The sequence below is a fragment of the Perca flavescens genome, chromosome 24 (genome assembly GCF_004354835.1).
Source record: "Perca flavescens isolate YP-PL-M2 chromosome 24, PFLA_1.0, whole genome shotgun sequence".
Taxonomy (NCBI): domain Eukaryota; kingdom Metazoa; phylum Chordata; class Actinopteri; order Perciformes; family Percidae; genus Perca; species Perca flavescens.
In genome coordinates, this window is record NC_041354.1 from 10,641,805 (window position 1) to 10,665,485 (window position 23,681).

Here is a 23,681-nt window from a genome sequence, read left to right on the forward strand (position 1 = left end):
CACAGCTGACATGTAGTACAAACATCCCTGGTTTATTTACGATATACTGTGGAGTTATGTGTTACAGGAGTAGGCATTGTTTACTATACTTCCTATCCTGCATACTTTGTGTGTACTCGGAGGGAATAAGACCACGTTAAGACTAGGGCTTGGCAAAATATCATATTATCGACATTTTTTTCTTCTTCTTGGTTTTGAAGGCTGCATTACAGTAAAGTGATATAACTTTCTGAACTTGTCAGACTTACTGGCTGTTTTATTATTTGCCTTGACCCACTTAGTCATTGTATCCACATTATGGGTGATTATTTATCAAAACTCTCACTCGTGTTAATATTTTGTGAAAGCACCAATTTGTCAATCCTACAATATCGCCTCAATATCGACATTGATGTATTGGGTCAAAAATATCATGATATTTGATTTTATTTGATTTATTTTTTCACATATCGCCCAGCTCTAGTTCAGACGGCATGAAAACGACACTCATCAATCATTACGCCAATGCAAATGCATGTAAGCGCAAATTCCTGGCAGCTTACTTTGTGCGTAAAGCTCGGTGTCATAGTCTTTTAAAATGCTGTGCAGTAATTATCTACCAATCAGTTTTATTTGATGAAATGTTATCCCATCAGCTCCTTCAACTTGTGCATGATTCATCATGAAGCAGAATGTGGCCGTCAGATAGACACAGAATTGATCAAAAAGAGTCACCCGGTTGAATGGCGCCGGCACACCAGGATCCAGCCAAGTCTCGGAGAAAGGACACCACAGCTGCCGACATCCCGCTGGAAACTGATGCCTGCACACTGGCTAGCAGGAAGTCCCAGTCAGTGTTCACTTCCTCCACGCTTGCCTCGGGTGCCCCCTCTGATGAAGAGATGGAGATGGACGCAGAGATCGTCTTTCTTGTCCACGTAGTCGGGATCGTAGCCATAGGTCGTAGCCGACAGCCATCTTCACGTTTTCCTCCGTGTTTCCTCTGATGTTTACATTTGAAAAACTCAAGCGGCCAGCCTAGCAGAGTCAGCAGGAGACCGGCGGGTTGATTTTCCTATGAGCGAGTCGTAGGCACGAGGTGGCCGCAGAGATGGTCTTGCTAGCTTGAACTCATTTTCTCCATCTTTTCCACGGTGTTTTCTCTGATGTTTACATTGAGCAAGGCATCGAACCCCCAAGTGCTCGGGGGCACCTTTCCATGGGCAGCCCCCCCTCACTCTGACATCTCTCCATTAGTGCATGTATAGGTACTGAGCATGTGTGTGTACTTTAGTTTTCTTGAATCATATTGCCTTGTCTAGCTGCTATCTGAAGCAACACGCCCCCAAAAAGCTTACTTTTCTTTTTTTTTAAACGTAAGGGCTGTTTTCCGATTAGAAAGTACAGGACAGGACAGATCAGGGCCAAATCATCCCCTGTAAATACTGGAATATCTTTCTCTGAGTACACTTGATTTTGCCCAGTGTAAACATACCTAAACATGGCCGCACTAAGGGAGGTAACTCCATTGTTATTCTTGAGATTAGAGCAGAAAAAGCAGCAGTGGCGACAAGCTCTGTGGTTTCTCATTTGGCCGTTTCTCATTTGGCCTGCTGGAGGAAGCCAGAATAATCATCTGGTGTCTGAGAACATCCATTACAAGTTTCATGAGAATGTGTCCAATAAAGTCAAAAATGTTTATTTTTGGTTTTCATGCATGTGGTCTGTACTTACCTCTTTGGTCAGCAGAGAAGAAATCTCCTTCTCTGCTGACTAGCAGCAGAGGCGTTGTCTGTTTTCTCTGGCCTGCCGTGGTTTTCTGTGTCAGTCGGGTTGTTTCTCTCACTCTGCGTCTTCCTCTCTTTCTCGTCTGAGGTCAGAGCAGTCTCGCATTTCACCATGTAAGGCTGCAGAGCTGCAGTACACCTGGGACAAAAAAAAAAAGAAAAGAGAAAACTATTTTCTTGTGGAACATTTTATATATATAATTCTTTTTCAGCTACAAATAAAAGCAATGTGTTTGTGAATATGGAGAAAATAAGAGGATGATGAAAATGAGACACTTATAGTCCATCAGATATACAGTACATGTATAATTCTCACAGAACAGATAAGTGTGTTGCCAGTACAATTCTTCATACTACATACATCATAGGCCTACTGTACACGGATTATCATTAACCCCGGTATCATAAATCATAAAAAGGCAAATGTGACGCCTTTACATGAGTTTAAAAAGGATCTTACATGGTGAAAGATTGCGGCTAGCGGGGCTAAAAAGCAAACGAAGAAACCTAAAGAAACCTAAAATCTTTATCCCTTTGCAGAGTCTTTTTAAAAAAAAAACAGAATACTTCTTGATACTGCGTCATTACATCGATGTTTAGTTTTAAAAAAAACATCTTTAACCCTCTGGAACAATACCTATTTTCTTTGTTATAAAGGCCACTGTTAGGTCTATGTACTACTACAAACTAACTTTTAGACTGTCACCATAATAAGACTTTAAAAAGATGTCCTCAGCTCGCTGCTTTCCCAATAAATCATGAAAAAACATAACCACAGGGAATAGCCAGGGGATATAAAAGTACTGATGCTGTACAGAAATTGGTAATAACGACCTCCACAGGGATACATCCTAAAAAACTAAAATGTCTTCTTCGTCTCAGTAGATTTGACTTCTTATCTCCTTCTAATAACTTTTTTTTTTTTTTTTTTTTTTTTTTAATTCACACTTATATTCATGAAACAGTGGTCTGTTTTCTCGAATACATTTGTATCTCCTCTCCCGTCCTTCCCAAAGGGATGATCACTATTTCATCATGTCTCTGGAAAAGTGCACTTGTCATAAAAGAGGGTGACAGACATATCAGCTTATCTGAAGCGTGGATCCAGCAGTGAGCAGCAGTAACAACAACGCGAACTCCTTATAACATGACACACAGCCTGTTTACATGCGCATTCTCCTTTTAAGGCAGATGCAAACGCTTTCTGGGTCACGGAAGGGGGGCTATTTTTACTTTTTCCGGACTTTTCTTTCAAGCGCCTGTCTCTTTTGATTTCTCCCAAGTGGAGGATGCTGTCCAGGACTTCACACACACTTTTCCAAAGAAGATTTCAGTTCATTCCATTTGAAAACTTTGATCTTAAAAAAAAAAAAAAGAGATGGCATGAGCTGACTAGTTATGACACAATACATTCTCTGGTGTTCTTGTGCTCTAGCTGACAAGCACATAAATCTATTATTTATTATCCAACAGCAGCAAAAATAAAAGATTTGAGGATATTGTTACATTACATTTCAAATGATACCATACACATTTAGATACGGAGGCTATTTGGGAAATGATTAGTTGTTTGTTGCTTTAACAATCTGACGATCCTAAAGGATAAATCCCCAGACTCTATGATGGTGTGGTCATGGCCTAACTGTATATTTAGAGGTGACATCAGCTGTTCAGGGTGTCTATCAGGCTAGGTCGGGATAACGAAGACAATAGAGTAGCCCAGCCATGGTGTTTGATTGGAGGCCAAACTGCAAGCTAGCTCTGGAATCCAAACATGGTGACCCATCCAGCGCACGGAGGATGCTCGACAGCATCAAAGGAAGTGCAAAGAAGTAAATGATCGGAAGAAGAACAATCTCCACGCGTTCTACCTGGCTGGTCATGATGCATCAGTACCGGTGTCTTTCTCTGGAACGATAGATCTTAGTATTAGAAGCAGATGCCTTCATGATTTCATCAAAGTTATAGAAAGGATAGAATCATTTTAAAACAGCGATGAAGCTTTAATAATAACGTAATATATTGTAATAACTGTATTTAAGGTGTCTTCAGTGTTCAGCAGAGCTCTCTTCTGATGACATGCTAACTTTCTTTTACTAAAAGATGTCTACATTCAAAGGTCTTGGGCTTCTGGGAAATTGTGTCGGCTAAAACGGAAAGTTTAAATAAACAACGCAAACGTACGATATCCGATATTATTTGTGAAAGGGAAATGCTAACTGATTCAAATAACGAATGGTCTTTAGCTTCTCATTATGTAAACTAAACTAACTAAACATTATTTCTTCAGCCATGGGAACCTGGTTTTAACAACTTTTTTAGGACTCAAGCCCAAATTCTTGAACAACACTGAAATGTGCTGGTAGATGCTGGCTGCTGCATGTATAATTCACTAGACATGGTACCCCCCCAACCCCCCACTCTCCTAAAATCTTTTTAAAAGGATGTCCTCTCTCTCTCTCTCTCTCTCTCTCTCTCTCTCTCTCATCGTGTTTACAGCCTTGGAGAGCGTTGCATATCTGACATTTCTCTCTCAAACTCCAACCAGCTCTGTTCTCATCCGAAAGGTAAGAACCAGCATCCTCTACAGACACGGCTGTTCTTTAAATTTAATGTAATAACAGCAGATGGGGAGATATAACGAGGGTAACATATGATGTACGTGTACATATAGCATAATAATGCTTGGAATTAATCGTAACACTAGGACAGTCACTAAAATGCATGGAAGTATTGTTACTTCTAGTGGATTGGTCGCTTATGGAACTAGAAAGGCTTCCAGAAGTTTAAGTTAGTCGTTTATTTCATTAGTTGGGTTGTTAGAGGATCTCATATTGATATCGTTATTAGTGGGCTGTGTTATGTGTTAAGATACAGAGGAAAACTGCTTCTTATAAAAGAAAAAAAGTAATAAACTCAGCTCTGAACAAAGGGGCAGGAAGGGGGGGTGGGGGGATGGAAACTGTACTGAACCTCCCAGAGGGATAAACAACACTCATCTGCACCTCTTACATTCCCATCCAAAAGCACATGATTTAATTTTAGAACGCTGAGGAGCCAAATCTGCTCAAATCTATCTAACAGCGATTTTTATAGTTCACGGTTACAGTAGCAATTGCTTCCAAAGGATATTGGCCTCACAAAATCAATCGGCTCTAATATGACAGCTCGCTTCAAAGACGTTTATGGTTGAAATGGATCAAATCGGATACGCTGGAGGCTAAATTGGGAAAATTATTTTTTTATTATTTATTTATTTTGAAGCGTCAGTCTGGTGCTTTCACAGACTTTTTCCATTCTGGCAACAGATATATATTGACATATACACTTTTCTTTACTCCATGATGAGTGTAAGGACCTAGTTACACATTTAAAAAGCAAAAGAAACAAAAAAATAAAGCAAGTGGCTAGTGACACTACTGTATAATACACTAAATAGGAAATCAATAAACAAAAATGTACAAAAGAGGAAACACCCCGGTAAACCAAATGCTTTCTCTTGGGGGAATTGTTGGGTCTCTATAAATCATAGAGTGTCTATCTACTGCAGAAAGTGTCCTGAGATAACTTCTGTTATGATTTGATACGATAATTAAAATTGAATTGAAAATATTCTATAGTTACTTAAAAGCAGCCAATTTTATTCTAACAAACGTAGCTATATTTGTTAACTTTATAATGATGTTATTGGTCGCTTTTTCAAATTCAACAGTGCTTGGAATAATCCTATAATATCATTTCAGTCCCGAAAGTCACATAAATATCTCCTATTTGAAATTGACACATTATGACCACCACACTTAAATGTAGACATTCAAAGACATTTCATTTATCAGCAGGTGGGTAAAGATAATACGTCAGCATCAGCATGTATCTTTCTAACCTACATTTTACTACTCGATAGTTGTCATACTCTGCTCCTTTTTTTTTTTCTTTCTGTTGATCATTTTCTAAGACGATGCAGAAGTTGCAAAAGACACCGCGGCTATTTGTTTACAAAAATATATAAATTTTGATTGAATCATAACTGCATGAGGCATGATAACTGTCGTTAGTGTCGAATGCATCACCTCATGTATAGTATATGTATCCATATGGGAGTATGGGAATGCATGTGTGTGTGTACCTGTAGCTGCTGCTCAAGGCAACAGCTACTGTTGCTGACATACACTGATAGAACGCACTACTATTGCATGACTGGCATCCACACACACGCGCACACACACACACACACACACACACACACACACACAACCACACACAATATTTGACGAATAAGATGAAAACTATCTTTTGACACATCACGCTGGTCACACTGGAGGTATTTAGCTCTTGGCAACAACGGCTGACAACAGCTGACTGTGTTTATAAAAGTACAACATGGTTCTTTCATGGGAACAAAAGAGATCTCTGTACTTTAACAGTAATAAGAAACATCTATCAATAAAGATTACAAGGAGAAAAAAAAGCAAAGATATGAGAAACGTCTGTACTGCAGCAGAGACCTCAGCTTTAACCTTAATAATAAAAGGTTTTTGCATTAGTAGAGGCCACCAGCCTGCCCAGCCTCCTCTAGTTGCTGTGTTTTGTCCAGTTGCATATTTTTATATAAATGAAAGATCGACCAATCAGTGCGGTGCGAGCCTCTGACAGAGCGACAGCTTTGGGTATTTACTGTCGATATTGAACTTTATCCACTCGTTTCTCTTTTGCGGAAATGAGGATTATACTTGCACACCAGTCAGAAGAAAAGTCTTCTCGTGTGGAATGATTGACAGTTGGCACTCAGCCTAGAATGATGTGGCTGATGAGTGGAGGATAACGTGGAGCACCAGTCACACGGTGATGAGCTGAAGAGGCCCAGACACAGGATGATCCCGATTTAACCCCAAAGTGTCAAAGGTCAAAGTACTGGCAGGACAAAAAGCATTGTGTCTCTCACTGAGTGGGAGAAGGCAATGATAGCTCCATTTACAGCATGACCTGTAGTGTTGAGTGATCCAGGGGCCAAGAGCTGGACATGGGGCCCTTACAGCATGCCAGGATATGTACGGTTATTGCTCCATTATGAGCTGTTGTTACGGGGAAGTTTAGAATTCACAGTAAAGGCTCCTCACATACTGTGGGACACAAGGGAATTGAAGATGTTTGTCATTTGTTTTGGCCACCACAGCTGAGTGGGGAAGCCACTGCTGAAGTTCCTCTAATGGCCACTAGATGGTGGCAACAAGAACATCTCTCTGAGTGTCACCTTCACATTATTCAATTATAAAATACTGATTAGTCCAGCTTTTAAAAAAAAGAAGTATTTTTTAAGAGTCAGCCACTTGCACAACACATGTTAGCTCCTATTGAAGTTTAGTCAATTATAACTATTTGCTCATTAAAATGTAGTGTAATGCCTTTTTCCTTCTTTTTCTGTCACCTGTTTCTGCTTAAATCAACCCAACATCATTTCTACTTCATTTATTTATTTCAAACTGAACTACGCTTCTAAATGCACAATTTCAAACTACAGCACACTTTACCATGCATGCACAGAGGCTGTGTAAGTCTCGAGGGCTTAGAAATTAAAGGTCCCATGGCATGAACATTTCACTTTATGTTTTTTTAACATTAATATGCGTTCCCCCAGCCTGCCTATGGTCCCCCAGTGGCTAGAAATGGCGATAGGTGTAAACCGAGCCCTGGGTATCCTGCTCTGCCTTTGAGAAAATGAAAGCTCAGATGGGCCGATCTGGAATCTTGCTCCTTATGAGGTCATAAGGAGCACCATAAGGACCACTAAGGCCTATATAAAAGCATCCAAAGAGCACCATGTTAACCATAACATGGTACCAACCTTTAAACCCCAAAAACGTCACTTCGTCAGTCGGGTCAGAGGTTAGAGGCCTCGAAGCAGACTGACGCTCTTATGGAGTTATCCCATAGGGTATGAGGACATGTGTGTACGTGTTAAGGTGTTACATGCCAAGTGATAATGGGTGACTCAGAAGCAGATAAGTGTGAGAAAAAAACCAAAAGTGAAATGATAAAAATAGATGTGTTGAAACGTCTGAAGACGGCATCATACTCTATGGCACAAAATGAGTCCTGTTTATCTGTACTGATCCCACGCTGCAGCGAAGTCACTGGAAATAACAAGGAAAAACTGAAGTAAATGGATTAGCATGCTTTTAATGTGAAAGATGAAATGGCAATTTCCTTTGGTGCCACCATCAGGACAAACCACTGCACACAGGATATCTAATGCACAGATGACAAGCCCAACATCTCTTGTGACAAGGCTCCAGGAATCCAAAGCTGTCCGTATGTTGTTCTCCCCCTTTTGTATTTGAATAAAACAATGCATCCAGCAGGGGCCGTGAGCAGGACTTCTAATCCCCTTAAAAATAGCTAAAACCTTGGCAGAGCTGATGTACAAGTGGTAAGATGTTCGCTGTTCGCGGGAGCCAGTAATGCAAAAGCACGGTCACCTTGTCACGGTGACTTTGAACTCAGGAAAGTCCCGGATCAGATGACAAAAAGGGATTTAGCAGGGTGCAGACCAGGCTGCAGCTTCACTGAGAAGCTCATTTATTATTTCTGCTCACATGCTTTTTTATTCCCTATTTTCTACTTTCATTCAATCGACATGCAGGAGAGCATGCAAGACCGTTACAAAAGGGGTTAAATGATCAAACCGTGACAATGTAACTTTTTAAAAAGAGAAATTAAAAGTTGAATTCATAAGGAATAAAACACGCTCTTGTTCTTGTTTCGCTAGAACAGCCTTACTTGGTCTTAGAGCTATGACTGGACCCTACATGAAAATCAGAATGACCACCAGAAAAAAAAAAAAAATAACTCAAATGTAATTTGCTGTATTACATAGAGATTGCATAACATTTCTCATGATTAATGAGAGTGTGGTACGGTAGTCAAAATGTATAACCCTAACTGGGTGGTTGGGTACCGAAGTCGGTACTTGTTATGGTACCGACCCGAATTACGTTGGTACTACCGAGGACCGATTCACGTTAAATCTAGCGGTGCCAAATTCTCGGTACCTGAGAGCGCGTTTGGGTACCGTGAATGTGAACGGTACCCAACCCTTACCCCTGACCCGATTAAAGCTCGGGGGAATTTTGAGTAATGATAGCCTGGACCCGCCTGAACCCGACCGATCGGGTTGGGCCTTATCGGGTTCGGGCAGAGAATCAAAGCTCTACTTGGTCTGGTATGACCAGGAGCTTACAGGATGGTGGCTAATGTCAGTAAATAACACTTTTACTGGATTTGTCCCTTAATGATTATTTCTTGTTTTGAAACCAAGATTTTAGGGGCTTTAAAATGAACCACCTTCACATCACTGCCTCTCACGGCTGATGTGTCTGCTGGTCAGTAAAAGCCACGTAGGTTCACTTTAAATTGCTGAATAGTAGGGATGTACTCTCCATTGTTGCCTTCAGATGCTAGACATGCTTTCAAAAAAATGATTGGAATTATGTTAAAGTGAAAATTAGGGCTGCCACCTCTTAGTCGATTTGTCGACTACTCTGTCGTTTTGGTCTTAGTCGACTAAGCTTTCTTTAGTCGATTAGTCATTTTTTATGCTTATTCATGCTTAATTACTCATTTCCAAGAAACTTATGAGCACATTTATGGTAAACACAAGATTTAAAGTGGTTCTTTTGCAGGATTAATTGTGGAGAAACTCAGTTTTACAAATGGTTAATTAACTACATTTATATTGTGCTTTTCTAGTCTTAACCACCTCTCAAAGCGCACAGCTCTGTCAATTAAATCAACTAATCGATTAGTCGACAACATCGACTAAGAATTTCTTTAGTCGAGGACAGCCCTAGTGAAAATATCCTTAATCAAAATGTTTCACACCATGTGTTTCAGTCCATGTTTATTTTATTGCACAATGTGTTCCTTCACGTTGTGTTGCTGCCACTCCTGCGAATATCTGGCTTAACACATCATCAGACCTCAGCCGGCGCCTCTGAGCTGCTCTCTTATCATCACACCATGTGCTGCGATACGGAAAGGTCACACAACATCTCAACCAGGAGACATCACCTAGAGGAGGATGCTCAAGTGCTTTGGATTTTTCTTTAATTTGTGTATGAAGGCAAACAGCCTTTTCTTACTGTCTGTTTTTTTTTGTTTTTTTTTCAGCAGCAGAGAGAAGACAGAAACGAGAAGAGGTCACCGTTTTGTGTTGCGTAAACCAGGACTTAACCACTTCGGGGCCACGCAGCCGAAAAACACCCAGACCTGAGCTCATCTCCAACTATCAGCAGCGGGTTTGATCCCCCGATTTCGCCTCCTTTAAAACCAGCCAGACCAGCTCAGTCCAGCTCCGCTCGGTCCAAACAGGCCCCCGCAGCCTGACCCAACTCTCTCGCCGATCGTAATCCAGCCAATCAAAATCTAGCCCGGGCCCGCTGTCTCCATGGAGCGCGTTCAGCACATGACCAAGTCGGCCATTCGCCGAGCGTCTCAGATTGAGGTGAATCCACAGGCCAAGAGGAACCTGCAGGAGCTGTTTGTCAACTTCACCCTCATCCTCATCTGCCTGCTCCTCATTTACGTCATCGTCCTGCTGAGCAGCTGAGAGCAGCAGAGCCATAGGCAGAGTCTGGCATGGCCGTGCGGCTGTGGGCCAGGCTTTGGCTGAGATATGGGCTTTCTGATTTCTTATAAAGCAATAATATTAGGGCTGCACCGTATATTTTTTTTTTTTTTTTTATCATCATAGCAATATTAACTGGCGCAATACAACATAACGATAAAGGCTGCGACACACAAGACGCTCAGAGATTTTTTATCAGTAGAAAACTGCACTTTAAAAGGTGACTGTCATTTTATATTCCACTCAATGTTCAATTTGCTCAATACAATAATGTTGGAAATGATTTCCTTTCATTTGTTTTAAATTCAACAAGCAATTCGTTGTATTTTAGCAGAGACACTGAAAGCAGCAGAAATGCAGATCTGACTACACTTCGATGTAAGTTTATGTATCCCAAGTAAGGTTGCAATTGCAAAAATGTAACAACGTTATCGCATATCGCCTATTTTCCTCATATCGTGCAGCCCTAAATAATATCAACCCCATGTATCGGCCTAACCCTGTTTGACCACAGCTACGAAGAAGGATCGTGGAGGTCAAATGAATCCATGTGAAAACAATAATGGCCAAACCCTCTCAAATGGTTTCTATCCGAGCTGATCAGGGATCAGTTTCCCAGCCTCTCGCTCTCAAGGGAATGAACAACAGTTTAAAATTCACTCATATGGATGTGAATCTGCCTGCTGCTCATTCAAAAATAACACCCCGCCCAGTGATTACATTACAATGTGTTGACTTAAGTTGATTTACAAAGAAGACTGACTCCCTCCATTCAAGGCACACTGTAGGACATTGTCTCCTGCTTAAGTATTAATAGGTACAATGTTTGTGTATAGTACCGAAATATCAATACATCACTGTTTAATTTCCGTTTCCCATAAGCTCTGTCGCTTCCTGCAGCCCACCACCACCAGGAGAAAGATAAACATGCTGGAAATGATTTTTTTTTTTTTTTATTAGCATTTTTATGTCCTGTCCAGAGACATGATCTGTTGCATTTCTGTATTTAAAAACTTCTGCTGCCATCTTGGCAGTTATTAGAGCCTAAAAAGCCAAAATTTAGCCAAGAAAGCGACAAACAGCATGGCTGACCCTGATGACCCTTTCATCACCAGTATGACAGATGACCAACTAGTGTAATATCTGCCATGTCTGTAGCATGTCTGATATTACACTTAAGTGACCGTTTCTTGCCTGACATATAACACTTAGGATACTTAGAGATAATTCTAAGTACTGTAGGCCTATAAAGTATGGGAAGTATAGACTGAGAGCAGATTTAACCTTTAGGCAGCTTACCTGCAGGTGTTTCTGATGGGCTGCATGAACATTTCACTCATAATTTACTATGTAAAGTATGCACACACACACACACACACACACACACACACACACACACACACACACACACACACACACACACACACACACACACACACACACACACACACACACACACACACACACACACACACACACACACACACACACACACACACACACACACACACACACACACAGGCCTGACATGTACATGCAGTTTATCAGTTGTGAAGAAGACTTCACTTTGCATGGTGTGAATTGACTTAATGAAGTTTTCCGTTTATGCCATTTGAGTTCTGTTTAGATAACATAACTATTATTGACGAATGCTGACATTTTTACAGCACGTGCCCTGACGCTGGCAGCGACGGTGTATAAAAAATAAACTGTAAAGTCTGATGTGTATTCCACAAGAATCTAATATATATTTACAAAAATAAAAATAATTGTACCACATGACTTTCGAACTATGGAACACCAAAGAAATTGCATGTCAATAAAATGAAAGTGGTTTCTCCTGCTACAAGTGTGGATTATTTTATTTATTTATTGCACATCCTAATATGACCTTTATGAAAGATATGCATTTAGATGTACTGAAGACACTGAAAAAGCCTCAAAGGCTGATTTGACCCGTCTATGAGTGTATGAAGGTTAATAGATCATGCAGATAACCACTGGTTTGCACAATTAAAATAAGAATATATTATAAGGACAAGAGTCTGAAGATGTGACACAACTTCTTCCCTTGTGTTTGGAGAGTAGGTTTGGTTCAAAGCTTATGTTTAATGCGTCCTGGACATCCTTACAACTGCTATTTTCAAGATTTCTATTCTAACAACAGAACAAATGACTTATGCTTATAGCTCGTTTCTGCTGCCCCCAAGTGTCCAAAAATAGTACAACAGTATCAGATAAAACAGTACTGGAAAAGTCCATAATCATTTTCAAAAACACCACTGCAGTTTTTTACAAGTTGTTTACAACTTACAACTGAGACATTCACTTTTTTTTAGAAAACATACGTTATTTGAATAGGCCTAACGTTACATTTAATGCAAAGCTGGATATGGAGGTCAGTGTGGCACTTATAAGTGCTCAGACGTGCCACGTAACTGGAGTAAATTGTCTCTCTTATAAATATGGCCTAGCCACCTGCATTTAAAAGGCAAAAGCACCCTTAATTTTTCATCCGAGTTTTTTTGGTTAGCTGGTATTAATATCGCTGATATCGTATATATTTTTCTATAGTATAATTCCCAAGTTGCCTCTGTTAATGTCTGTATTTATATGTATAATAGTCTGTGGGTATAAGTATGGCATGCGAAACTAGTAATTAACTTACCTTGCTGCCTGGATGGTAGAAGAGATGACAAAAAGTCCACAAAAGGCTCTTCAAAACATCTTCAGCCGGCCAAATATCTTCCATTCTTCCCCAATTAAAATATTTAATTATAGTTTAGTCATTAAAACGGTGCTACCTAAAAGCTAGCACCGATACCGCAATTGTTTATGGTTGTTTATGTTAACATCTTCACAACTTTTAGCTAGCAAAAATCTTCACTATTTTTTTTTTACAGGTGACATGTGATTGGTTAATTTAATGTCAGCGTTGAAGGGAGCGCCAATCACAGAGCTCGTTGACATGTTTTATTTCTTACCCAGCAACAAGCCAAGGTAAGATCCTGATAGGGCGAGACAAAAGGATATTTATTTTCTTGTCTGTGCTTCAGTTTTACAATACAGACGAGTATAAAATATGTTGGGAGGGTAAATTTTGACATTTTATATTTTGTGTAAATCATTTTTTAATATAAATACATTTTAAATGAGAAGCAATACTCTTTGCAATTCGATTTTGACGACCCTTTATGAGACTAATTAAGTGTAGGCTACAAACATGTAACAGCATCCTTAGTTGCAACAGCACACACAAGCAAAAATGTTACTCTTATGGCTGAATCTGAATACACAAATAAAACTGCAAGTTAAATGATCTAGTTTGTAATGATATAAAAGCTTTATTTTATTGTTTTTACCTTATCTGGCTGCCCGTCATTCTTGTCAAACATTTTGCAGACTTGGTTTTTAACCATATACAATAACTTCTAGCCTACATTCTGGACAGCATACATGGTACTCCTGTGGCCATTATATATGAACAATAGTGACCTCTCGGTCTGTGCTAAAAGAAAACTTAATACCAGCACTATTTCAATAAATCCACATGCATGCATTACCTATTGTATCTGCAAAAAAGCTGCATATAGTAGATAGAGAATGTTCCTCAGTCCTCACACACACATACACAAAAAAAGAAGCACAACAGAAGGTTTATTCTCACAATCATAATTTTACTGTTCCATAACATACAACAGAAATGATATAAATATAAATAAATATTGTTGCTATAATTGTTATACATTTTGACATAAAAAATGGCAAGACAAACATTAAATAAGTCACAAGGGTGACATCAAATCACTTTCAACTCACATAAAAACTGCGACACATTTACCATTTCAGTTCACTTCCTGAAGTGTAAAGATGTCACAATGATCTTTTCCAGTTTTTCTGCAATTTTGGAAAAACTGAGTTGAAAGTGAAATGAACAAAGCCCTGATCAGTATATTGTCACATAAAAAAAAAAAAAAACTTAACAGACAATTCATGTTTTAATAAGTTGCAGTTTCTATGGTTCACTGATGGTCAGCTGATGCCAGTGTTAAAAAAACAAACTCCAGAAGTTTCCTCTGCCAGGTGTTGAGAAACCATTTCTTTTGAAAGGTTACAACATTTCAAAAAGACTTCCATGAACCTCGGGGTAAAAATGGACAAAGTTCATGTGATGGCAATGCCTGCAGTTTGCTTACAACCATGAGGGACTCCAGGAAACATCTTTAACCAGTGGGATTCTCCTTTAAAGGTCCCATGACATGATGCTCTTTGGATGCTTTTATATAGACCTTAGTGGTCCCCTAATACTGTATCTGAAGTCTCTTTATATAGACCTTAGTGGTCCCCTAATACTGTATCTGAAGTCTCTTTTATATAGACCTTAGTGGTCCCCTAATACTGTATCTGAAGTCTCTTTTATATAGACCTTAGTGGTCCCCTAATACTGTATCTGAAGTCTCTTTTATATAGACCTTAGTGGTCCCCTAATACTGTATCTGAAGTCTTTTTATATAGACCTTAGTGGTCCCCTAATACTGTATCTGAAGTCTCTTTTATATAGTGGACCTTAGTGGTAGACCCCTAATACTGTATCTGAAGTCTCTTTTATATAGACCTTAGTGGTCCCCTGAAGTCTCTTTTATATAGACCTTAGTGGTCCCCTAATGCTGTATCTGTGTGGCCTTGACCAACTGCCACTTTGCTCGTTTGAAAGCCATGATGTCTCTCTCTCATGGGTGGGCCAAATTCTCTGGGTGGGCAAAGTAGAGAATGGGGGAGGTAACCTTGCTCCTTATGACCTCATAAGGAGAAGATTCCAGATCGGCCCATCCGAGCTTTCATTTTCTCAAAGGCAGAGCAGGATACCCAGGGCTCGGTTTACACCTATCACCATTTCTAGCCACTGGGGGACCATAGGCAGGCTGGGGGAACGCATATTAATGTTAAAAAACCTCATCAAGTGACATTTTCATGCCATGGGACCTTTAAAACAACCAGCGCAGTCGGGCTTGGGACAGATGAACAAATGCATCGGATCTACCAGTAGGGTGTAAAAAAATACATTAATTACAAAAAAACAGAAGTAATAAGACGTGAATGGGTATAATTATGTAAAAACATGACAAAAAGAAATAGATCAATGTATAAGATCTCGAAACAGGGGAAACCGCTTTCTCAACTGCCGTTTCCAAAGTCAAGAATCAATGTGTTTTATATGACTGCAAGCCTAATGAACAGAAACTTGAGAGTTTTACTTTTGGTACTCCATCACAGTTAACATATTGTCTGCTTTTATGGTTTTAAAAGTTACATTTGACTATAATTTTGACACCAAAAAATCAGACATTCACTATACAAGTCTCCAAGTACATTTTGATGCCACAGTGAAATGACTGAAAACCAATGGCTGCCTGGAAAGTAGAACACATTCAAAACTCTATCACTGTTAAACAGGGCAGTCCCCCAGAACGGGCTTCTTGGTTTAGTTTTTAGAAGACAAGTATGTTATATCATCAGCAGGGAAATAAAAGGAGCAGAGGTCAAATTGGATGCGATTGTGAGAAAATGTATTAATAAGAAAAAACTAAGAAACTAAAGACTGCTGCATTGTCTGATGCAGATGTCCGAGCGTACATGTCAATATATTTACTTTGAATAAATATAATCTTCACAGTGTGTATGGAGGAATGAACCAGCTGTGGCTCAGCGTCGCGGCTACCGTCCCAGACAGGATACCGTCGTCTGTATTTATTACAGGTCAATATTTACATACAAACCATTTCATATGCTGTATCAGCTTTGATGACGTTCAGCGCAACTAAAGCTTCAATGTCATGATGCTGCATTCGTGTCAGAAAGGGACAGTTAGATATTAGGATGCCGTGGTATAAGTTTGCTTTATACTTTCCAAGACGACACAAATACGGACCGGTCCCGTCTCAACCTGGTTTCAGGAAGCGTCTCATTTTTTTTTTTTTTTTTTTTTTTTTTTTAACTTTAACAAAACAGTCAAGTTCATTTGGACAAATATGCTGGAATGTCATGTTACCCACAGTCGGACGGATATATATATATATATATATATATATATATATATATATATATATATATATATATATATATATATAAACTCCATCTTGTCATGTGGTTCAGGGTAAGAGGGCAAAGACACATTCATTTCCAAAAATGTGCTACTGTTCCTTTATAAAAACAAAAAAAATATGGATTTTGGTTTCAAAATAAGTAAATAAATGGACTTAAATGTAAAAAAAAAAATTGTTGGTATTTAAGTATCTATACCACTAAAAGGTGCTTTTGTGAAATATCTACAGGGGCTGAATGAAAAAACAGGAAAACCTAACAGTCTAATGCAACCCAAGGGTTTAATATTTGTTGAGATTTTATCAGAGAGTGGATTATTCAATTCTTTTTGGTGTATTGGGATTGTATTGGATTGCATTAATAAGGTGCGTGTGCGTGTGTGTGATTCCTGGATGCAAACAATGAAAAGTACAAACACTTCCTGAACCACGGAGGCCTCAGTTGATTCGGTTACGGAAGACGAGCATCGATGGATGCAGTAATGTAACTGAACTGTTGAATGGACCCCGGGAGGTGTCAGTGTGAGGGGGAGTAAACTCCCTAACCTCACATCTCTCTATCCACTTCAGGCTGATGACGACCATGCAGTTTGGAAATTGTACAGGTTGCTGAAAAAGTACACAGCACAATAACCATGTAAAACGTTCAAGTCAAGTTAAAAAACAGACAGTACACCAAAAAAAATAAAAAATAAAATACAGGGAGATGATTTCAAGTGAGTGCCCGCAACATTATGATAGTGGTTCTGTTTTCACATGCTCTATGGCCTGCCCCACAGGCAGAGACACGTAGCAAAAGACTTCAGTCACCGACATGAACTCTAGCTCGTAATGAAAATAAAAGTGTTTGACTAAACACTCCTTGGCAATTAAAAAAAACAAAAAGTCGCTAGGAGTCATCTTCTACATGTCGCTGACAGAACTCTCTCTCTGGATGTCTCTGGTCCACTGGCATCACAAACAGACCGTAGAAAAACAGGAGCTTGTTACATTATAAATACTGGAATAATAAAAATATGAGGGGCGCTTGATTCGGCTTCTCTTCATGGAGACTGTTTAGGTGTCTGGAGTGGTAAATCAAGCGTCCCTCAGCTAGCTCAGAGACTGGAAAATGACTTTCAAACGTATACTGTACTGTATGTACACAGTCAAAGCACTGGGACAGCAAGCTAAAGTTTGTCTTCTTTTTTTTTTTGCTGGTGTCGTTGTTGTGGTATACTGTAGTTCATCGTACTGTAGAGGCCAACAAAAAAAACAACCGGAATCAACAGCTAGGTCTGTCCTTTTCCCTCCAATACAGGTTTGTGTGGTATGTACATGTGGGGGACACAGCATCAACGACTAAAGGCGAATACCAAGGCAAAAATCACTTTGCCCTGGCTGAACTTTCAAAGCTCTTCCAGTCAGAGCTTGTAAGACACATGATGTAAAAAAAAAAAAAAAAAAAACAGACAAAATCTGAAAACACTTCCTCTAAATCTACTTACTAGTGACACTTTCTACTCAGAGCAACACGGTGACATCTTTGTATGAGCATAAGAATCCAGCTGGGGTTTGAGCCACAGAGAGGAAAGAGGAAATGATTTTATCGAGGTTTGAGTAGCTAGTTAAAAGGATCATTCAAATGTACAACTTGGTTGTTATTTTGGAAGTTCTGACCGTCACTTTTATCAGTTATGACACAACATTTTATTCACAAGATTGTGTGACAAGCTAAGTTACCTCAGTGAGTACACTGCCATGTATACTGATAGAAAAGATGGTCAAAACTATAAAAATACTGTAGCACCCAAGTTGTAATATATGGGAATCATCTTTTAATACTGAAATGTTTCTACTGTCTCTTGTTAAGGTGATTAATACAGCCCTCATCTTGATTTGATGACTTTGAAAGGTAGCAGAGAAAGTTGCATTTTATCAGTGGACAACAATGTGACTTAGCCGTGACAATCAGAAAGCTAATATTTCCTCTCTATGCCGGTCAATTTTGGGAGGAAAAACATAGTAAATCCAAGCAATTACTTTATTATGCAATCTAATCCATGTGGGGAACTTGAGTGAAATTTAAATGTGTCTCTTAAACAGCTGTAAGTGACCCTCTTCAATACCACCACACCACCTCTAGTCTACACTCACAGTTGAACTTTTGGGTCTACCAAAATTAAATTCCATGGGTCTTTATATTTATCCCTCCACACTTAAAAGCTCATACAAATGTCACGTTTCGCACAACTGCAGATGGTATAAAAGTGTTTATATTGCCTCACCTCCCGCTACCATGCACACTTTCATGAAGACGCACTGACAAGCCACATTACTCATCATGCTCCCCATGTATGGAAGCTCTAAGGTTTGGGATCTCAGTACTGCACATGATTGATGGGAGCCCTGTGATTGGCAGTGGACACTTTGAAAATAATGTTAGCTAAAATTACTTTCAAAACTTACAGTTTGATTGCTGTCCAACTTTAGCTCTCTGTCCCATTACCTCTTTTTTTTTTTTTTTTTTTTTTGACAGAATTGGAATTTTATTTTTTTGCCGGTCAGAAAGTGAAGTACTGGGCGTACGGCTCCTCTTCTTTTACAACATGTTCTTTGCTTTTTCCTGCCTCCACCCCCCTCCCGTCAGATGGTGTCGTGGCGTTGGCCTCAGGAAGGCTGAGGGACGGAAGAGAAACAGGTCCGTTAGGATTGGTGAGAAGAGACAGAGACACACTCAAAATGAACATACAGATGTGTACAATCAGATACACACATTTTTAGTAGGCACGCACGGTAGCTTGGTAGGGTTTGCAAAAAATAAATTAATCAAAAAACGATTTTTAGAATTAATCTTTTCCCTAGAATCAATATTTTTTATACCAATGATATAAACAATGACGTATGACAATATTTTCTGTTTACAGCGTACTGCCGACTGTGACTACATCTTGTCCGTTTTTCAGCAATTCATACCGAAAGCAGAAAATGCAGAAAATAAATGTTACTGACATGCGATGTGCATTCTTTTTAGAAAACAATTAGTTTTTAGAAATGTCTCATGATATATTAGGCTCGTTCGAGATGAGCCAGATCTGCGCAGAATCGATCAACGGCGATCGCCGCCCTAAGCATGCCGCTTAGATTTGTGTCCGACTTGATCCTGACTTGCTCTGACGTCATGAATACGTGGGCAACGATAACCTCACGAGATCAAGGCGGCCGCAGTTCTGAGACGCAGGCAGCGCAGTTGCTTTTCACCGACTGCAAGACCCAGGCGGACCCAGGGCATGCTGGGAAACGCCGGCCTCTCAGCTGATCTAACAGCTGATTGGTTCAGAATCGACTCAACATGATGACGTTTTATATAAACTTTTTATTGATTTTGATTTGGAGGGATTTTAACTGCTATTTGAAGGCTTATCCTGTACAGAACACCTGTTGTGTGGCTGATAGTGACGTTTAGAAGTCAGAGAGACTAAATCTGTTCAGATTACAGATCATCTACAGTGTAAATCAGCAACAGATCGCATGTAGAGCATTTTGACAGCTACTCTGTCATAATTAAAACAACTGGAGACTGTGTAGGAGCTGATATATGGGTCTGATACACAGGGTGTCTGTCACTTCCTGTTCAGCCTGAAGGCTGCTGGAAGCGGCTGGAAACTGATTTTTGTCACCGCGCGTGGCTGCCGCCGCCTGCTCTCGCCTGCTCTTGTCCACTTCACAGGCGAGGCGCAGTTCATCTCGAACGAGCCTAGGGTCTCTAGAAGTTTATTATTCAACTGTTGTTTTTGTTAAAGAAACTGCATTTCTTCTAGAATCCCAATAAACAAAAATCGCAATAAAAATCCCATGTATACCCATGTATCGAGAAAAACTCTAAACAAAAGCATATCGTCCCAGCCCTATAGCTTAGTAGGCACCAACAGAAGTGAGATTCCCCTGTGTGTAGTGATTGAGGGCAGTACAATACAGTTCAAACAAGTGAAGGCTGGTGTGATGTCCACAATAGATGACCTACAGGGCCTTAAATTGTTCTTCCCCCACATACAAGGACACTTTGACACATGCACAGCAGGAGCTTGGGATCAAACCACAACCAGCAACCTTTCATCCAGTTTCTAAACCCAGCTTACATTTGACCCTGCTTCAGAAATTAAAAAGAGTAAAAAAAACCGAGAGGGCAAAGATGTACGGAAAGTGAGATCAATCTTTTTCTTCTTATGTCTTCAAAATAACACCTAAAAAAAACATGACTAACTGACTAAAAAAGCTTTTCTGAACATTCAGATTGTAACCCAACTGTTTGGTTTCAGCTGGTTTGGAGTTTACATCTTTCAGCAGCAGACCCCCCAGTGTTTTCTCCTTCATCTCCTCTTATACTGTGTGTCCACTGCCTGTTTGCTGGGAGAACACAAAGCACCAACGCGTTATCTTAAAGGTTCCACATTTGCAACTTGCACTTCTAAGTTACTGCTGTGCTTTTAAATCACTCACTTTCTTTGCGTTTGAAGTCCCAATGAGACTGATTTGTAATTGCAAAGTTTCAGGGCTGGCTCCCTTTTTATAAGGGGGGGGAGGAGGAAAGAGGAGTGGGGATTGAAGGGAGGCAAACTAAGGAGTGAGGTGAGAGATACAGACATCGGGGCAGTGTTGTAGTCAAGACCACCTAAACCGAGACCAAGGTGTATCGAGACCAAGTCAAGACCAAGACTTTGAGGGGTTGAGACCAAGTCAAGACCGAGACCAGTGGCAGACAGCCAGAGCATCTCTGTCTCCCGCATTCACTTTCTTGGGAGTGCTTATTAAGGGTAACAAATTTCAAATTAGAAATGAGTCAAGTTATTGGTTGCATTTGAAGAAGGAAGTTTTACATCCAATCGCAGTAATAATGTTAACACATACAATTAAACAATGCACAGGCAATTTAGTGATATCCCTGCAGTAGTGGTCCTGACCGGTCTTGAAATAAAATCCTGAGTCCTCTTTATCTGAGGCCAAGACAAGACTCAGAGACCTTCAAAAAGTGGTCTTAAGACCAAGACCGATCTTGAGTACTACAACACTGCAGTGCGGGCAGCAAACATCACGTAATTCGCTACCTGAATTAGGTGAAGTGAAAGTGAACCGAGGGCAGCAGTGCCAGTAAGACAGATTGGTTCTCACCTCCTAAAGCTTTGTAGGCCCTGATGATGCACCAGGGCTTCCTGAGGATGATGAGCATGAGGAAGAGCAAGGCTTGGCATGGGATGATGTGGAGGATGAGGAGAAGGAAGAGGAAGAGGATGCTGAGGAAGAGGAGAGAGAGGAAGAGGGCTGAACAGTGGCAGGGCTTTCCCAAGAGGACAGGGGGGGAGGGAACTCTGGAGGGGGGAGTGAGGAGGCACAAAGCGGCCACCTGGTCCTACCTCCTCCACCTCCCGTCCCTCCTCTTCTTCTCCTTCATGACTCATGGCGGGAGGGCCGACCAATCGGAGAGCTGACTGGCTAGAAAAGCTGGAGAAGCGGTGATCTGATTGGCTGCCTGTTTTTAACTACAGACACACATAGAAAGGCAGGGTTGGGGAAGGTGATGCTGTGTTAGAGGAATGCATTTAGTTTGTAGCAAACATAAACCGCCCCTAATCCAATGAAGAGCAGGACAGAGTCGCTAACGTTAGCCTAAATTCTCCAGGACCGACTTACAGACAGTGGGGGAATACAACACAGTGTACAGTATGTGCCAGTCCTGAACTGGGCTTTTTCTAATGCAACCTGTAACCCTCACACAGTTAGCTAATGACACCCTCTCTGGCCTTAAAGTTACGCTTGGTTAGCTGGACATGCTATCAATTGCAGCTTAGATGAAGATAAACACACAGTTTCCTCCAGTCGTTACACTTTTGGACAGGTTAAAATAGACCATCCAAACTCTTTACATCTAAAGTATCGCTCTCACCACAGCCACACGCATATCGCTTCCACATGTAGAGAAATCCAAAGCTTGACAGACCTGACGTGCCTAGTTACAGTTGGTAAGTTATGATTGGACAATCACTGTTCGGGGTCATCGTGTGGTCAATTGCACAACTCAAAGAGGACTGCAACTGATCAAAAAAACATAATTTAGCAATGTTAGAATATCAAAAAGTTAGTGAAAATGGACATTTGTTGAAGTAGAAGAGTACAAAGCATCTTGCAAGAAATAAAAATGGTAGAAAACAAATGGGCCTAAAATGCGGATTTGTTGGGCGAAGAGAGGTGTACTGCTGCCTACGATGACACTCGCCTGATACTATCACTTCGAGTTGCCAAAGTCAGAAATGTTCTAATCTTGCACACCGTTTCCCCAAGTAGCCGAGGATGTGCATGTTATCTAATCCGAACAACCCACAGTGAGCAACAGTGGCATGAGGAGGAGGAAGGAGGAGGAGAGGACCGATGTTATGATGCTGAAATCAAGCGTTGTTTCTGAATGACTCCCAGGATCAAACAGTAGGTATGACAGCTGTGTGCACACAAGAAGGATGATGAGCAGCTTTGTGCACAGAGATCAATCAGTCTGCATGAGGCGGTTAGTAATGTTCACACACGCAGCAGCTTTTAAATTAAATAGAATATAAAAAAAAATCTAACATACCAGGATAAAAAAGGATTACAGTGTGTACCAGATGTTTGTTGTGTGGGGATTTTGTGATTTCACCTGTCTGAGCTGAGTGGCCTTCATACGACCACCCCTCAAAAAAAGGGGGCCGATGATGTCATAAACACCCACACGATCCTCGACAGCCATGCCACTCACACTGACAGGGGCTTCTGGGTATGAGACCACTTACCTTGATAAGAGGGTTGATTACACCAACATTGGCACTGGAATTAAAGACCTTGTTGAACCCCGTCTCTCGGTTGACCAACTCCAGCTGGTAGAACTTCTTGTCGTCCTATGAAAGAGACGACACGCGTTTTAAAGTGACACTCCACCCAAGTATTCTGAGTATCAAACTCTCACCCCCTGTATGTTTAAAATGTGGCTGCCAAATGTTTTCACAGTGGAAGAAAGGGCGGCCATTGGAACAGGGCCTTTAACTTGCATAAACCAACACACATGGCCTCGTGTGTTGTGCCTAAAGACCGAATTAAGCAGTGTATTTAGTCAAGAGTTTTACAAAATGATCTTAACCCCAGGGCTGCTACATAGCTTTTTAACAGAGCTTTCAACTTTATCTCACT

General features: G+C 40.4%; 3 protein-coding genes and 1 long non-coding RNA gene across 13 annotated transcripts in view; 2 read left to right on the plus strand and 2 right to left on the minus strand.

Annotated features, from left to right (window-relative positions):
* The window catches only part of cd2 (CD2 molecule), a 34,900-nt gene extending 21,641 nt beyond the window's left edge, over positions 1-13,259 (minus strand). The window contains exons 1-2 of the mRNA XM_028571875.1: positions 13,058-13,259; positions 1,714-1,905 (exon numbers count right to left, since the gene is read on the minus strand). The gene's annotated coding sequence lies outside the window, so the exon portion shown is untranslated. The remainder of the gene's footprint in view (positions 1-1,713; positions 1,906-13,057) is intronic.
* On the plus strand, positions 4,255-10,004 carry LOC114550905 (uncharacterized). Its single transcript, XR_003691786.1, has 2 exons — positions 4,255-4,333; positions 9,933-10,004. It is a non-coding gene; the product is annotated as an uncharacterized LOC114550905 (long non-coding RNA).
* On the plus strand, positions 10,074-11,771 carry pln2 (phospholamban 2). Its single transcript, XM_028571876.1, has one exon. The coding sequence runs from the start codon at positions 10,210-10,212 to the stop codon at positions 10,369-10,371; it is 162 nt and encodes a 53-aa protein (XP_028427677.1). The 5' UTR covers positions 10,074-10,209; the 3' UTR covers positions 10,372-11,771.
* A 5,729-nt stretch (positions 13,260-18,988) lies between the features above and the next one.
* The window catches only part of fam184aa (family with sequence similarity 184 member Aa), a 64,901-nt gene continuing 60,208 nt past the window's right edge, over positions 18,989-23,681 (minus strand). For 7 of the 10 annotated variants that reach the window (XM_028572344.1, XM_028572342.1, XM_028572341.1 and 4 more), the window contains 4 exons: positions 23,288-23,392; positions 21,881-22,006; positions 21,639-21,760; positions 18,989-19,148 (listed from right to left, as the gene is read on the minus strand). In XM_028572344.1, coding sequence (XP_028428145.1) covers positions 19,034-19,148; positions 21,639-21,760; positions 21,881-22,006; positions 23,288-23,392 — 468 coding nt within the window. In that variant the 3' untranslated portion in view covers positions 18,989-19,033. Of the gene's footprint in view, positions 19,149-20,790; positions 20,877-21,638; positions 21,761-21,880; positions 22,007-23,287; positions 23,393-23,681 lie in introns of those variants that run through there. The other 3 variants (XM_028572337.1, XM_028572338.1, XM_028572345.1) reach the window with 3 other exon arrangements.

Bases quoted from the DNA above. Each gene is read 5' to 3' on its own strand.
- pln2 (XM_028571876.1), top strand. From the start codon at position 10,210: ATGGAGCGCGTTCAGCACATGACCAAGTCGGCCATTCGCCGAGCGTCT.